The sequence below is a fragment of the Centrocercus urophasianus genome, unplaced genomic scaffold (assembly GCF_019232065.1).
Source record: "Centrocercus urophasianus isolate 14NV4802_14NV808 unplaced genomic scaffold, USGS_Curo_1.0 seq_24, whole genome shotgun sequence".
Lineage (NCBI taxonomy): Eukaryota > Metazoa > Chordata > Aves > Galliformes > Phasianidae > Centrocercus > Centrocercus urophasianus.
The window spans coordinates 12,882,716-12,898,921 of NW_024884800.1; the positions used below are offsets into that span (position 1 = coordinate 12,882,716).

At 41.2% G+C, this 16,206-nt stretch overlaps 1 protein-coding gene across 1 annotated transcript in view; it reads left to right on the top strand.

Moving 5' to 3' along the window:
• Positions 1-16,206, top strand: part of TRPC5 (transient receptor potential cation channel subfamily C member 5) — a 61,472-nt gene that overhangs the window by 11,956 nt on the left and 33,310 nt on the right. The window contains exon 2 of the mRNA XM_042825202.1: positions 3,650-4,171. Within this exon, the coding sequence (XP_042681136.1) occupies positions 3,650-4,171 (522 nt within the window). The remainder of the gene's footprint in view (positions 1-3,649; positions 4,172-16,206) is intronic.

Below are 16,206 nucleotides of genomic sequence, written 5' to 3' on the forward strand. Positions count from 1 at the left end.
ATGGCAAGTTTCTCTCCTGAACAGCTTTTTTCACCTACTTGTCCTTATTTGCTGAAGTGGATGATACTGTATAAGCACCATAGCTCGCTTCGAAATTCTTCAGTGTTTAAACATTATATTTACTTTGCCTCCATCTGAGGTATCTCTTTGTCCCCTCCATTCAGGTTGCTTTGGTTCACGTTGCTGAGCAGCATAGAACCCCTCAGCTGGATTGCTTCTCACCACTGTGACCCAGACGCTGTGCTCTGGAGGCACTCATACTGCTCTAGATGTAGACCAAAGTAAAGCTGTTAAAAGGCCAATCACAGCCTTCAGTTTTTCAGTATCAGATTGGCTTGTTGTTTTTTGTTGTTGTTGTTTTTTCCTTCTTCTTGATATTTCTTCCCCTTTTACACCATACTAATTACTAGCTTGAGCAGTGATTCCTGCTTTTCCTATCCAGAGCTTCTTTCCAGCAGCATGCTATTTAGCAGAAAACTTTTGGTTTTTTTGCTCAGAGGAGAGCTCTGCCATACTGAACAGTGCTTTTATGTGAGGTAATCCTCCAGCTTCTTCTCCTCTACAGAACTAAGCTTGTTTCACCCTCCCCTCCATTTTAAATGAGATTTTTCACTCACTGCGGTATCGTTCAGAGAAGCAGTGGTATAGTGCTGAGCAGCCTACATTTATGAGGATTAATCCAAGAAAGAAGGTACCAAGCATTTGATTGCTAGTTGTTAGTAGTGGCATCAATTTCTTGAGCGAACATTACTAAGATGAACTACAGGGGTGGCACATGCTCCTATGCAAGCACTGACAGTAAGGTTCTGAAGGACTCAGCTTAACAGCTTGTGTCAGCTGGTGAGGTTAATGGAAAAGAATTTGTTATTCAGGTCACTTAATGAAAATAACCTTGGGAAAGCTTAGCAGAGACCTCTGAGGGTGAAATAATTTATTCCTCTTCTGCTTCCATCACTCTAACTTAACCCAAGACACAGAAAAAGCTGATCTAAACATGAACTCAACCTGTCAGTAGTGCAGGAGGAACATCAGCAATTACAACATCTTGTTTTAAAATCTGCTGCCCCTCTGGTGACAGTAGCCTTAGGAGCAAAGGCTTTCCTTGCATAGCCCCATCTCTAAAACATGACAGTTTGTTCATGAAGATGCAAGTTATCAAAGAGCTGTGCAAGACAACAACAAAAATGATCACTGCGAGCCATGTCATTTTTGGCTAGTGCATGGTCCTTGGGTCACCTAGACACAGGGAAGAGGCCACAGCAGCCATCCCTTACACAGTTCCTGCTCTGTGTTCTGCTGCTTTGTTTTGCTGTTCTGCTATAATCAGCAGTGAGCTTCAGTTCCTGTAATGTGAAGCATTAGGCCGATCTGTTTCCAGGCTCCAGAGAGCCCCTGTTTCTCTGCACTGCCATTGCCCTTCTTGTCCTTTTAATTAAAGTGCTGCAAGCTGCCCAGGCAAATACATCTTTTACTGAGTGGCTGCCTCATTCCTACCAAAGCAGAGCTTCACCGTGAGGGTAAGGCTTGTGATAGCAGCCAGAGTAAGGGATGGGAGATCAGTTGGCAGATACCCCCAGTCTGATCCCATGCCTTGAGACAACTCTTCTGAGAGCCCTGGATCCAGGTTTAGGAAGCCTCAGGAGCAGGACAGTAGCAGACGCACTCAGCCCTGTAGCCCTGTCCCCACCTGTAACATTATCACCTTGTCTACAAGGCTTTTTCCCTTTGCTGAGCAACAAGAATACCTCATCTGGACAAAGCTGAAAATTCTTTTTACAGCTCTGGGTACAGTAATTTCCATACAGGAAAACAAGATTAAATTTGACAGTAATAGGGGTGATAGAGATGGGGAAAGCGCTCTTCTCTTTGAGGCAGAGGCTCTGAACGCAGCAGCCAGCAACTGACTGAGAAAGAGGAGAAGAAAGATAAAGGCAGTTATGCAAGCAGCAGGGCTTAAAAACACTTCAGAGAGAGAAAGAAAAGAGGAACATGCACCTTTCTCTTGACATTTAAAAAACTACCTAAACCAGCTAAACAAAGGAAAAGAAAGAATGTCACAGACCTTACAAAGAGAGCTGCTTTCAGCAGTTTGTTACCACAGATCTTAAAATACCATTATCCAACCTTGCACAGAGACACCAAGCCCTCCATGACCTGCAGAAAACCATCACTACAATTCTCTGTTTTCCCTGCCATGAGTTGTATTTATAGATTCCCTTCTGACTGCCTCTGTGGGAAGAGCCTTGTTACCAATGACTGCCCCTGTGTGTGATTTAACTCCTCATATGCTGCCCCTGGGGTAGCAAACTCATAGCATTTCCAGGAATGCCTCTAGGCTCCCAGTGTGCCCTGCTCCAGTAAATGACCCCATACCTCAGTGTGCTGCTGGCCTTTGGGAAAGCATTGCATGGTGAATAGGCTGAGTCCTGCTGCATGTAGAGCTTTATTAATCAGCACCTGCCCAGGAGTCCTCAGCATTTTAGTGCTACACAGGCAATTCACTCCTAGGGAAATCAGTTTCAGTGGTCAGAGGTTCACTGTCTCACAACCTGTCTTACATCTAGCCCACAGAAAGATTGCTAGCTGCTTGCTACATGCTAATTGTCGTTACTTTACTCTCGTTTTTTTATGGACTGAGTAATGTTTCCTGTCGTTAGAACTCTTTGACAGTTGTTTCTATGAAATGCCTTTGACATTTGCAAGGGGAAGCAGACCTACTGTTCACCAAAACCAGCAATCACCCCCTGAGCAGCAGGATGCCAGCTGCCGGGGCAGGAGTGGTGGGCACATGAAGTACAGTATGCCTGAGTAATGATTAACACACAACAAAGAGAGCTGCCTGTGCTGCAAATGGAAACACACTGTGTGCTTGGGATGTAAGAGCATTTGGTCTAATTTCGCACTCTGCATATAGTAATAAGACACAACAGGGTATGCATTAAGCTCATCTTTTGAGAAGTGCAACGGTAGCTGAATAATGCACACCCTGGAGTGTCTTATTTGTAGTGGACTATGGCTCATTAATTTTACATTTAAATTTTTTTTCAAACCCATTAAAATAAAAACAAATCTATTCTGAGGGCAGTTATGTAATGTATCCTTCCACTGAAAAGTAACTTCAAATAAAAATAGTAGGGAAAAGGTGAGGAGGAGCTTTGCTCAACTCTGGACCAGAGTTCAGTTTGGTTTGTATAGTGCCTGTTGCCAGTAGGTTCCTGGTCTGCTAATGCATGTATATGATGGAAATAATGATAGTTACGGGAATGTATGCAGTGTTTCTAGGCTTTTCTTCCTGTGTAATTACTTGTGCCTTTGTCTTCCTTTCTCCTATGCAAGTTCTCCTTTTGGTATATGAACTAGTAGCAATTTCAGACTGAGTTCACATATAAAGCATTCAATGGGATTGTGACTTACTTTTACACCAACCTAATCCTGTTCTGGGGGCAGAGAGTCAAGATTTGAGGCAAGATGATTTTGCCAGAATAGAATTGTATGCATACACCTGAACACAAGGATTTAAGGCACATAGGTTGTTATAAAAACTTTGTTTTATTATGGGATCACTTTAAAAGTATACCAGTATGAAGGAGGAACATCACTTTTCTGCTGTCCCGAATGAAATATGACCATGGTTTTTCCCTTTATATAGGTTCCAACCTTGATGATGGACACACAGTTTTCAGAATTCACTCCAGATATCACACCAATAATGCTGGCGGCTCACACCAACAACTATGAAATCATCAAACTGCTTGTCCAAAGACGGGTAACTATTCCACGCCCACATCAGATCAGATGCAATTGTGTGGAGTGTGTCTCCAGTTCGGAGGTGGACAGCCTGAGGCATTCCAGGTCAAGGCTGAACATCTACAAAGCCTTAGCCAGCCCCTCATTGATTGCCTTATCAAGTGAGGACCCCATCTTGACAGCGTTTCGACTGGGCTGGGAGCTGAAAGAGCTCAGCAAAGTGGAAAATGAGTTCAAGGCTGAATATGAAGAGCTTTCTCAGCAATGCAAGCGATTTGCTAAGGACCTTTTGGATCAAGCACGGAGTTCCCGAGAACTAGAGATTATTCTCAATCACAGAGATGATCAAAGTGAAGAGCTGGACCCCCAAAAATGTCATGATTTGGCAAAACTAAAGGTAGCAATAAAGTACCACCAGAAAGAGGTAAGAGCCATCTGAATGCAAAGGTTAGTGAGGGCTGTACATGTGATGGAATGATTCCTTTTCCAGGTCTCCATAGGTTTGTTTAGGAAAGACATGGTTGCTAGATGGGAACCAGTAGGAGTGGATTTGGATCAAGTGGAGAACCATGTGCACATGGGTTAGTCGCAGCCCAGAGGTTTGGTGCACTGCTGTGACAGTGAGAATCTGCTAGCAGGACTGGAATCTGACAGCAGGAGTGGAACTTGCTGCAGGAAGTTATGGTTTCGATGGCACTGGCATTTTCTGTTTCAAAGATACTTGAATCCATTTTCATTGCAACCCAGCCCCACAAAGAACAGCCGTCAGTTTACGGGTTTGTTTGCTCTGAAAGCTTTTCCCAGTAACTGTTCCCTTTAGACAGGAACCAAAGACTAGAAGGGTTTGTAATAGAGATATTGACTTTAGAAAATATAATACACTCTTCACTTCCTCCAGCCACCACACACTTCCTAGCACCCATTCAGCACTAACCTGTAAGGGCTACAGCAGCGCAAGAAAAGCAGTGCTCAGTGTCTCAGGTTCCCACATTAACAGAGGTGTTTTTTTAGTTGAAAATGCTTGTGTGATGCTAGGAAGTAGATCTCAATCATGCAAATACTTTACACCTGAAGCATCTCAGGTAGGTTCTTGCTTCTTGATTCAGCCGTGTCTCCAGGGTCCTAGGATCACTTCCCAAATCAGACTTCTGCCCTCATTACCAGAAAGGAAAGATATAATATGGGTAAAGGGCACTGAGCCTTTCAAAAGCCCTGCAGATCTAGATATTTACAAGTTGATTCAATAAAGGCTATGAACCCAGAGAGAATGCTGACACAGTTTCATTAGTTGGCTCTGGAATTTCTTTCTCTTTCCAAACCTGGACAGAGTTTAATAGATGATATATTGCTATTGGCCAGTAATGTTCGTAGGTTATCTGAAAGAGGAATTTGGTTTGCTTGGTTGAGGAAGTGAATTTCAATGTCTATTACATTTTTCTGTGTCTGGAGGGTGACAGGAATGGTGGAAAAGCTTGCACATTATTCTTCTCACTGTTTTCCCTGTATTTGAGGGTTTATTTTTTTATACATTGACCCAGATGGGAACAGTCTGATAAGATACATTCCCCCTCCCAGAAAGGCTGCTCTTGTCACCTGAGGTAAAACAGTCAAGGAGTGAAAGATGCAGATTTTCCTTTGTTCCCTTTTGTCCGTTTCGCCTCTTGAGTGCCAGCCTCTTGCTGCAGCAAACTGGAGGTGAAGCCTCAGGCTTTCTACAATGTAACATGTGGTCACTTACTGCTCTTGCTGGTCTATTTCAGTATAGTGTCACTGGCCTCACTGCTCTTCATGTCAATTTCTGCTTTTAATGCCAGCTGACAGTTCTAGGTAACACCATAAGTGCATTAGGGACACAAACAAGTAGTGAAGAATTAGTCTGGAGAATTGTAGTGTAGTATATCAGTTCAGATATTCCTTGAATCTAAAAAGGTCAGGAAAATGCTTCTTTTTTACTGTCCAGGTAGCCGCAGACATAACCCTCATGTGGGCCCTTCAGCAGCAGGACACCTCCAGCACTGCACAGTTTGGTATTGTGTCAGAGTTCTGGCTCACTATTGACACCAAGCACAAATTTGTGACTTCCCCTCGTCTTGTGTTCATATTAAGATATCATAAGTTGGAAGAGGTTCACTGTATTTGAGATGTAGTGCTGAACAGTCATGAGGTTCTTTTATTGTCATGTAACAAACTCTTAATATAAGCTTGCTTGCTTGACAGTGTTCATCCTTTTATTTTATTTTCAGGGAGATGGGGGTGGATATACTTGACTGAATTCCAAACATATGGACAAGTTCCATGTTTTGTGGGATATTCATGACAATTCCAGCACATGAATGATAGCAAATGAGCACAAACTGTGTTGCCAGCTAATGCTGTTACCAGGGCAGGGACAGAATGAAGGTGCTTAGGGAACCAGCACTACTGAACCACTCATCCTATCTGCTTATTCACAAGCGTTTTATGCAGCCTGAAGCATTATGTTTTTATGCAACAAAATCTTGCAGTAGTTTCTTCATAGTCTTAATTAGTCCAATACAAAATACCAAGCAAGATACGAATGTCACTGCCAGCTTCTGAAAAAAAAAAGAAAAAAAAAGAGTACAAATATTTAGTGGGGAGACACTGAGAAATGCCTTTTAATCATGACTGAAAAGTATCAGACTAAGAGAATTTTTGTGAGGGACAAGGTAGGAAATGGAAACAAGACTGGTTTAATGAAAGGCAGTTCTGCAGAAATGGCAGACTTTGTAGAAGATCATTGTTCCGCAGAATTATTTTATATCTTAGCATTGACAACCTTACAAGTCAAATCTCCAATAGCAATAGATGAAAATCCAGAGTGAATGTGAGTTATTTTCTGGGACTGTAAATTGTTACCGCAGTTGGCAGTTCTTTATATTCAACATAAGGAATGTGTGATCTCACATTGATTTTAGATGAATTGCAAGAGAAAATTTTCTGCAGCTTTTTCTTTTTGAGTGAAATAAATGTCAAAAAATCCCACAAAATACAAATCTATTCAATTTCAGCTTAATCAAGCAGGTATGTTCAACTTCTAGATTTTTTGTAGTGAAGCTGTTTTTAAAGGGAGTTGGTAAACAGATCATTGCCTTTGGATGGAGGTGCTATACTGTACATTTTGGAGTAGAGAGTACACTCAGACTTACTCTTGCTTTGTATTAGCATCAGTAGACTGGGAATTCAGAGTACTTTTCACCAGACATTATTCAGTGTTTTTCTCTCCAGGTCATTTGAGCTGAAACTACTGTGCCTTTTTTTGTTTCCTTTGCACATTGATACTGAAAAGTAGGTGCCAGTTTTGCTCCAGATACAGAAAAATAGCAGCCTTCGAAGTCCTGGTGCAGGTTGATGATCTCGAGCAAGTGAAGATACAGGACAGAAAAAAAGTCTTGATGACACCTAGACACCTATTGATAGTTCTTGCTCCAAACGGAATCCTTGGTGGAAAGGTTTTCAAAGCTAGTTAGTTGCTAAATCTGCAGGTTAGTAGGAGATCAGATTTTAAACAGAATAATCTGGGTAAGTGCTTAAAACCTGTTGGAGATTAGATGCTTATCTTGCTGATGCAGTTTGAAATTCCACTGTTAAATTATCTGCATGTTTTGGCACCTAACTGTTGGAGAAAAATCTGCTCTTGTATGTTAATTTTAGCAAGTAATTAGCAGTCTCCCCTGCCATCAATACAGCTCCCTGTTCCCTGGTTGGAATCCAATGAGCATGTTCAGGGTACATGAAACTTCGTATCTTAATCTGGCACAAGCACCTCAGTCTTCACAGAAGACTGATCAAGGGCTGGTTGGTGAGGGAAACTGCATTGGTTCAGTACTTTTAACATTGGCCTCATTGCAAAGGCTCCATCCAGGTAAGTACTACTGCCATGTAAGCATCCCCCCAGGCAGGCCGTGAAAACCAGACTTCTTCAGTTCCACTTTTGGAAGAAATAATCTTCATGAGATCATATGAATTCTTGTACTAAGAGAAAAGTAGGCTTTCCTATAAATGCTCTGTAGTACAAGGGATTTATCTTCATAGAATCGTTTGAGTTGGAAGAGATCCTTAATGATCATTTAGTCCAACTCGTCTGCAATGAACAGGGACATCTACAGCTCAATCAGGTTGCTCAGAGCCTGGTCCAATCTTATCTTCAGTGTCTCTGGTGACAGGGCTTCCACCACCTCCCTGGGCAAACTGTGCCACTGCCTCACCACCTTTATTGTAAAAAACTTCTTTCTTACATCCAGACTAAATCTCTCCTCTTTTAGTTTGAAACCATTTCTCCTTTTCCTATCACGACAGACCCTGCTAAAGAGTCTGTCCCCTTCTTTCTTAGAGCCCCCCTTTAGACATTGGAAGGCCCCTCTCAGGTCTCCCAGAGCCTTCCCTTCTCCATGCCGCACAGCCCCAGCTGTCAGCCTGCCCTCGCAGGGAGGTTTTCCATCCGTGGGATCACTTTTGTGGCCCTCCTCTGGATGCACTCCAACAGTTCCACGTCTCTCCTGAGTACTGAGAACTCCGCATCTGGATGCAGCACTCCAGGTGAGGTCTCACAGTGCAGAGCAGAGGGGCAGGTCACCTCCCTCGCCCTTCTGGCCTTGCTGCTTTTGATGCAGCCTAGGTTATGGTTGGCTTTCTGTGCTGAGAGCACATTGCTGGCTCACGGCCAGCTTGCCACCCACCAGTTCACCCAAGTCCTTTTTGGCAGGACTGTACTCCATCTTACATTCCCCAGCTTGAAATTCTTGTACTCATGACTAATTTTGGAAGAAAAAAAGGTGCTGAAAGCTTAACACAAAAAGGCACAGCTCAGCTGTTGGGGATCAATGTTCACTATGTTGTTCTGGCACCACGTTAGCTCTGCATTTGTTAATTTGTTTGGATTTCTAAGAAAAGATGAGGAAAGTCATGTCTTAAGATCTTGATAGTCATTTAAAGCACAGTTGTATTACAGTGTGCTGTCACTGTATTAAATAATAGAAACAGGCTGAATGCAGATATAATTTCTGTGTCCTTCAATGTATTTTAGATTGCCAAAGTACTGTAAAGCAACCATAGTACAGCAACTAATCAAGTCTAAAATAGCAGATTACTTCTTGAGGTGTAGTTGAAAGTTGCATGAAGTGTATATAACAATCTGATAACCACAATAGCACCAATATGTATTCACCGTATTTCGACTTTCCTGATCTCCATCACAGGTCAATCACATCTTCAAAACATCACAGTGGTGGGGTTTTAATACTTTCTATTTTTCCAGTACTAGTAGTTGGTTCAATTGATATATCTGTAAGAAACATGCACAACACAAAGCGCTCAGAAAAAATGTATTTTATCTGAGACCATTTTCCTTAGCACTTTCACTGCATTACATCAAAGGACTGCATGAAATTCCCTCTCAGAAACTGTTACCTTGGTCTCTTTTACTGACTGTACTCTAAGTACAGAAAAGAAATGGAATTGTTTGCTTTTCTAATTCAGAAACAGTGCTCTTTGCTGTTTTCTCTTCAGGATGGAGCTTCAGAAGTTCTAGTTCTTTTTTCGAAGTCATTTACATAGCCGAGTACCTCCTGAGAGACAGTACTGGAGTGAATGAATAATCATTCCTGCCATGCCACATATTTTTTAGCTGTGTCTTGACTTTCAGCTGTGTAGCTGCAGTTAGAAGCACAGCATCATTCTCCTGGGACTGTGCATAAACCTGGTGAATTTCTAAGGGCACTTCAGTTAGTGTGTAACAGGAGCTTTTAAAAATATCACAGATGCGTGAAAAACGCCGTGCAAGGGCTATGAAAATCAAAGCTCGTTTACTGCAGCTTGTTTACCTGTTTTGAAAGCCATTCAGGTATCCTGACGGATAGTCAAGATCCAGTCTTTGCTTGCAGCCAGTGCTGAGTTGCTCTCCCATGGCATTGTCTGTTTTCTTGCCACACTGACTGGCAGTATGATACAGGGCTGAATATTTTTATTACACTCTTTAAGAGCACAATAAAAAGAGAGCTCTTCAGTGAGCTTGTAGAACTCAGAAGAGATTAATAAAAAGGCTTGCACTTCCAATTTTGTAGAATGAAATCATACAACATCATGAAAAGATCTTTATTAGGACTAGATGGGGCAGGCAAAGCTGCTCCTTGTGGAAGCTTTTTCCTTTTCTCATGACCTGAAAGAGCTGTATCCTTCAGAGGGAATGTTGAGGATGGTGCAGCTATGCTGTTTCCAGCTCTATCCTACGCCATAAACCTGAGCATAGGTTTAGGGATTTCTGGAACACTCAGTGCTCATCTATCACCTTCCATTTTCCATCAGCATTCATTCATTATTGTGTGCAGCTAAGTTGCCATCTGATGTGTGAACAGTGGCCTTTGCTAAAGGAAGCTGTTTTTTCTCAGTCTCAGTCCAATCAAACTGATGACCGCATTGCAACATCTTCCATGTATGGGGTACTAACAGAGCTGCTATTAACAGTCTCAAGAGGAGGACTTTGAAATGACTGATGGGGAGACCTATCTGCATTTGCACCCTTAAGACGAGATTTTTCTGTGTGTATCCAGGAGCCACTGCTATATGGGCTGTGTCGTCAGATTTATTTATTCAGTTTTGGAAATTAGCATGGAAATTAACCATACAGCTGCACTGTGTTACAAAAATGAGAAGTAGTAGTGCTTAAGTGTGACTTCTTGCCAGACTTGAAAGAAGGAGAATAAATATTCAGAGGTCTGATGGTTCATCAGTTTGACAAAGTGGACTTGAATGTTTATTTGAAGAAACAGTATTATTTGATATATTATTCACGTAACGCCAAAATGTTCTAACTTGATGAAGGTTAGGCGCATATTGCAGCTGTCACAGAACAGAACTGCAGAAGACTCTCTTTTGACAGCAAAATCATCTCTGACTAATCTTGTCATGCAGAGATTTTAAAAAACAACATAAGACTGTTATGTCAGTCAAGGACAAGGACTCTGTTTGAATTAGTGTAATGTGAATCAGGCAATAAATGCCTGGATCGTTCTTGAAGTCATTTTTGGTGCCTTGTGCCTCTGACTTAAATGATCTCTTGGACAAAGACAGGAAGTATGTTGAAAGCTAAAGGGATTGTCACTGTTTTAAGAGCATTCAGGAGTGATTTATTGTGTTTGTCATTTCCCTTAGCTTCATGTATCCCATCAGTCTTCTTGCTAGCAAGAGAAGAGGCCCGAAAAGCCAAAAGTTAAAGTACAGGGTGTGATTTATTGGCTTTCTATAGACAACAGAAACTGGAGAGGAAAAGTGACATTCTTGGTATTTGTAAGCAAAGTGCTCAGTTGTACCTTGTCTGAAAGTTTAGAATGGCTTTCAGAAACAGCTTTATATCAGTCTTCAAGTAAGTATATCTTATTATTTCATATTCACTTTGAATGATAGCCCAGAACAATAAACTCTGTATAGTCTCCCTTTTGTATATAGAAATGAGCATTATTAATTATCTGATTTCTATGAATTTCATCTTCACTTCTGTCTCTCAGTGAAGAGTGGTTTGAAAGTCCACAAACAAAAGAACTGAGATCCTACTCCCCTTATGCCTCTTATGTATGCATCAGATCCATCATCATCCAGATGTTCTGTGACTGGAGACATGGTTACACCACAGTTCTTCACTCCAGGGAAAGTGAGATGGATGGATGGGTCAACCATAATCCCCCCAGCTGAGATCTTCTGCAAAATAGCAGTTAAAAGCTGAGATTGCCATTTTTGCATTCTTGTTCTTTATTCACAATCCCTGGCCACTTGGTAAACATCCTTGAGCACAGAGTATGTACTCCTCAACCCATGGCAGTGGCATCACTCAGAAACAGAGCAAGACTTCAGAGGTTCCCAAGGGTGCAAGAAGTGTTTTCAATATGCTGGTCTCTCCTGGATATTGGAGAAGAAGGTAAGGTAGAAAGAAAAAGGAAACCAAAGTTAAATAGTTTCAGCACAGACATTTCTCAGGTTAGAAAGGAAAAAAATAGAAAATGTTTTTAGAAGTTTTTATTAACACTAATAGGGTAAAGTAGGCATGTGTTTAAAAATACTTGTGAATGACTTTTAAAATTCTTGTGTTCGCTTTACTTACCACTTTTTTAATATAAATGTTAAACATTCACTAGGGAGAATAAACTCAACCCTTTAGTTAAAAGTCAGTATCTTCTCCACTTCAGCTAAAGCCTGCGAGAGCTCCCAGTGTTCATCTGCAAGACCTGTAACTTGCTACCTGCAAGAGGACATAAGAAAGTCTGCAAGACTTGCCTCTGAGCAGTTCTTAGCCTGAGTGGTTTTTCAGTGCTCCTGTATGAGGAGTCTGTTTGGCTCTGGGAGAGCAGTTAGCGTGTTGTGGATTAACTGACCCTCTCTTAGTTGCACACTGTAGCATACTCTGTTTGGAATCTGAATTGTGCCTGCTTAACCTTTGCAACACAACTCTACTCTGAAATATTTGCTGGGATAATTCTACGTGAATTTATTTATCAGCTGCATTCTGCTATCTGCTAAAATACATACTGATTTTTTTTCTTTTCCTGCTAGAAAGCTCTGTGCTTTCGTTTGGGCTTGTGCTCAGGCTTTGACCCAGAAGAGCTGTGCTGAGGTTGCTGGTAACAGCTTGTCTCCAGAAGCACTGTTCAGCAGTTCGCCTTTATTCAAGGCTGGATTTACACCTGCACTTAAATCCTGCTGGCAGAAGCCATAAATACAAATCTATAGCTAAACACACATTTGAACACTCTGAGAAGAGATGAATTTAATGTCAAGCTTAAATATTTTGTTAATTGCTTCTTCTGTGTGTGGGCACCCAGGATTTACTGGGTCTTACCTTCCTCTTAGAATATACAGGGCCTCTTCTCTTTAAATGTTTAAACCAATCCAACATAAATTCATGAAAACTATGAATCTTGATGGAATGGTAGCAGGTTTTTGGCACTCGTGCAGTCTTACCTTTTGCTAGCATTCACATCACAGGGGACTTACTAGCTGCTACAGCTTGAACTCAGTTCATGTCTGCTACCATCAAGACATGTTATGAATGAGAGACCTTTAGTTAAGATTCATGTGTCATCGTCACTTAAAATATTCTAAGAACAGATTAAACAAAATTCTGTATAATTTAAGGCCATATGTTCATCTGTGGAGGATCTGGAGTTTGTTTTATCCACCAGCAGAGGGATTGAGTGATTTGGGTAGCACCAGGTTTTCCTGAAGGACTCTTCCAGCTGAGCTAGTGATCTTCTAATGACAGAAATGACTGGATTTGCATCAGTGCTTCACTGTTTGAAGTAACATACATGTGAATAGCAGCTGTGTTTTCATAGGATATTCATCCTGTAATTTCCTGAGGGGAAAAAAAATAAAAAAAAACACACAGAAAAATATGATCTCTTGGAAGTGCCTGATGGAGAATGTTGAACTACAGTCTGTAGCTATGGCTGAGTTACCCAGCTTCCCCTCCAGGCTTCTTTGTTTCATTTTTTGCTTTTTTCTCTGTTGCAGAAAGTACTTAATTAACGGGATGAACAACCATTAGGTGTTTACCCTCTGCAGTTCATGCTTTAGCAGCAAAATGTAAATAACTTTGCAGTCATTAACAAGGTTGAACTTTAAAAAAAAAGTGCTAAGAAAGAGTATTTTCTTATTCATCTCACTGTTTGCAACGCTGCACACTGGAGGGGCTGGAATTTCTTACATAGAATATCAGATCTCACAGGGCTCGCTTGCGTTCAGCAGCAGGCTTCAAATGAGGCCACAGATAGTTTCTCTCTTCTGCTTTTGAGCTAATTTAGAAATGTAACTCTTTTGAGTATTGCCGCTGGAATTTCAAACTGATACAACAATCACCTTTCCTTTCTTCTCCTTGGTTAGAAAATGGAGGCAGAATAGTTTTTCTGTTGCATGGAAATGCATCGTGCTACTCGTGCAGGCTCGTCTGGAGGATTTGGAAGCGAAGGAGAATGATATGCTCCCCAGAGCTGTGTCAGTATGGGCTAAGAGGGGCACAGTCCTGCTGCACAGCCTGGCCTCATCTGCTCACCTGAACTGGGGCTGTGTGTGTCCTCAGAGACATCTTCACTCTGATGACTGCCCCAGGGAGAGAGCATACGGCACTTGGCAGGACGTGCAGTGAGTGGAGAATGGCAATGGCATTTATCTTTTTCATGATATAATTAGATTCACAGGAATCCTACATTTCTTACAGAATTAGCTAAAATATATACTTAATGCCACTACATCAGACGCTGCATTTACCCAACTGTCACGCAGACTGCAAAATCCAGCTCAGTTTGTGTGACAGTCTGCCTTTTCAAAGCTAGAATAACTTTAATTGTAAAGGACAGTGCAAATAATAATACCGTCAAACACAGGAACCTTGCCGCTATGCAGCTGCCATGTTTTGGATAATTACTATGGAATATAGTCATAACATAATACTGTAATATAGTGTAATTTAATGTAGTGCAATATAATGTTTATAATAAGTAACTTGTAGTATATAAAATAGCAATAACCCCAAATGCAGCTAACTCTTCAAAAAGTGTTGCATCCAGCTGCTGTGTTTTGGGTAGTTGCTGTGGGGTGTAGCACTATTGGTGAAGTCTAACTTATCAATGTAAGTGTCAGACAGGGAGACCAAAGTTAATTTTATGGCTCTCATGCCACATTTGGCTCTCAGTGTTAACCTCACTGGGAGCTGATGTAGCTGACTAACAGAAGAACTCGGTCCTGCTTATTAATGCAGGGCTCTGCAGTTACAAATTAGTGCTTATTCATCTATGAAGAGCATTCACTATCGCTGTCTGCAGCAAGAGTACAGAAAAGAACTCCAACAAACTCCAAACAGAAGAGCCTGTTGGCAGCCGTCACGATAATCAGAATAAACACAGAGAGATACTGTGCTCAGCCCCTGTGATGTCTATCAGGGAGCTATTTCAGATGCTCCCCGAGGCATTCACATCTCAGCCCATCTGTGTCTGATCCTAAATTACTTCTGACTGTGAGAGATAAGGGATTTCCCCATAGATAAGGGGAGGGGGGTAGAATATAATTTCTGTGTTTGATATTTATATTAATGGCACAGCTTGCAGAAAGCATTTAATTCCCAAGAAATAAAATATAGGTGACATTAAAACATCAGTTAAGATTAGATATTAAGAAAAAGATACTCCATCCAGCAGCTGCTGTTTTCCCTTAAAAACATTCCCCTTGGTAGAGAATCAGGTGACAATGAGTATGATGAACATTGAGAATGAAATTCTCTAATTGCACAATCCAGATGCAAGCCAAATGTTACAGCCTGGCAGGACTGAAAGGAAAAAGGGAAAGGAAAGAACACAGAAGACTTCATACTGCAGTAGTTTCTGCCCTCAGTAGTTTCCCAATCATGAGTGAAGTTGCTGATCTCACTTCTTCAAAAGATGGAGTAATTTATCTCCATTTTCAGAGGCTAGACGAAGCGTCTTGCCCACAGAACAGCGTTGTCCTTACAAGGAAGGCACTCTGAATTGCATCTTATTGCTCACTGAATGACTGCATCTTCAGCTAAGGACAGGTTCTTCTCGTCAGATAATGAGAAGGAGCCCTGCCTGTTAGCTGCTGAAGAAATACAGAAATACAACTCATACTCGTCTTCTCAAACAGAGCACCTGGTACAGAACATCTGCCACTGATTGTGGACCACCTACAAAACTGGAACAATGTGTAGTTTTTTTTAAACGGTCAAGATCTTCCCTTTTCACTGTGCAGAAGCTTTAACTGATATCAAGTCCTGTCACATATGGTATGTTCATGTGAAATGATAAAAGACTGTGATATGCAGTATTTCTACCTACAGCAAAAAGAAAAGGCTTTGAAAAAAAAGATGAAAAACGCCTTTGGGACCATACTTACATTGAGACAGAACTTATATTCAGGAAAGGCCTTCAAATAAGTGATACTGGAGAAGTCAGCTTGCTTTTCCAGATCTCAGTTTCGCCTATTTGCAAAATAAAAATAAGGTTGTTTCCTAAACTTTGTAAATAAATTTTAAATTATAAATGAAAACAAAAGTCCCACAATTCTATTACAATTTCAGGCCATTTCACACCTAAAAAAGGCTAGAGATGAGCTTTTCCCTGTTTTGAATGTTATGTGTATTGCTATAGCCTCACTAGTGCTGGACAGTCTTTAAGGAGCTGAGCCATCAGTGGTTTAGCCAATGGGTTCTGGTAACAACACCTAGAAACAAAGATGAGACTGACATTTGCAGTAGTATGCAGGGAAGTAGACAGATAATTGCAGTGTTTCTGCAGGTTGAAAACATTGCATTTCAGCCAGCTGTAGTCTTTGTGCCATGTGGAAGCTAAGCTGTAGTATTTACTAATTTTAACACTGTGATTAATGAGTTTTACTAAGACGAGTTAGTGAAATCCTGCAGTGGTAAGTGCTTAGACTTATCTT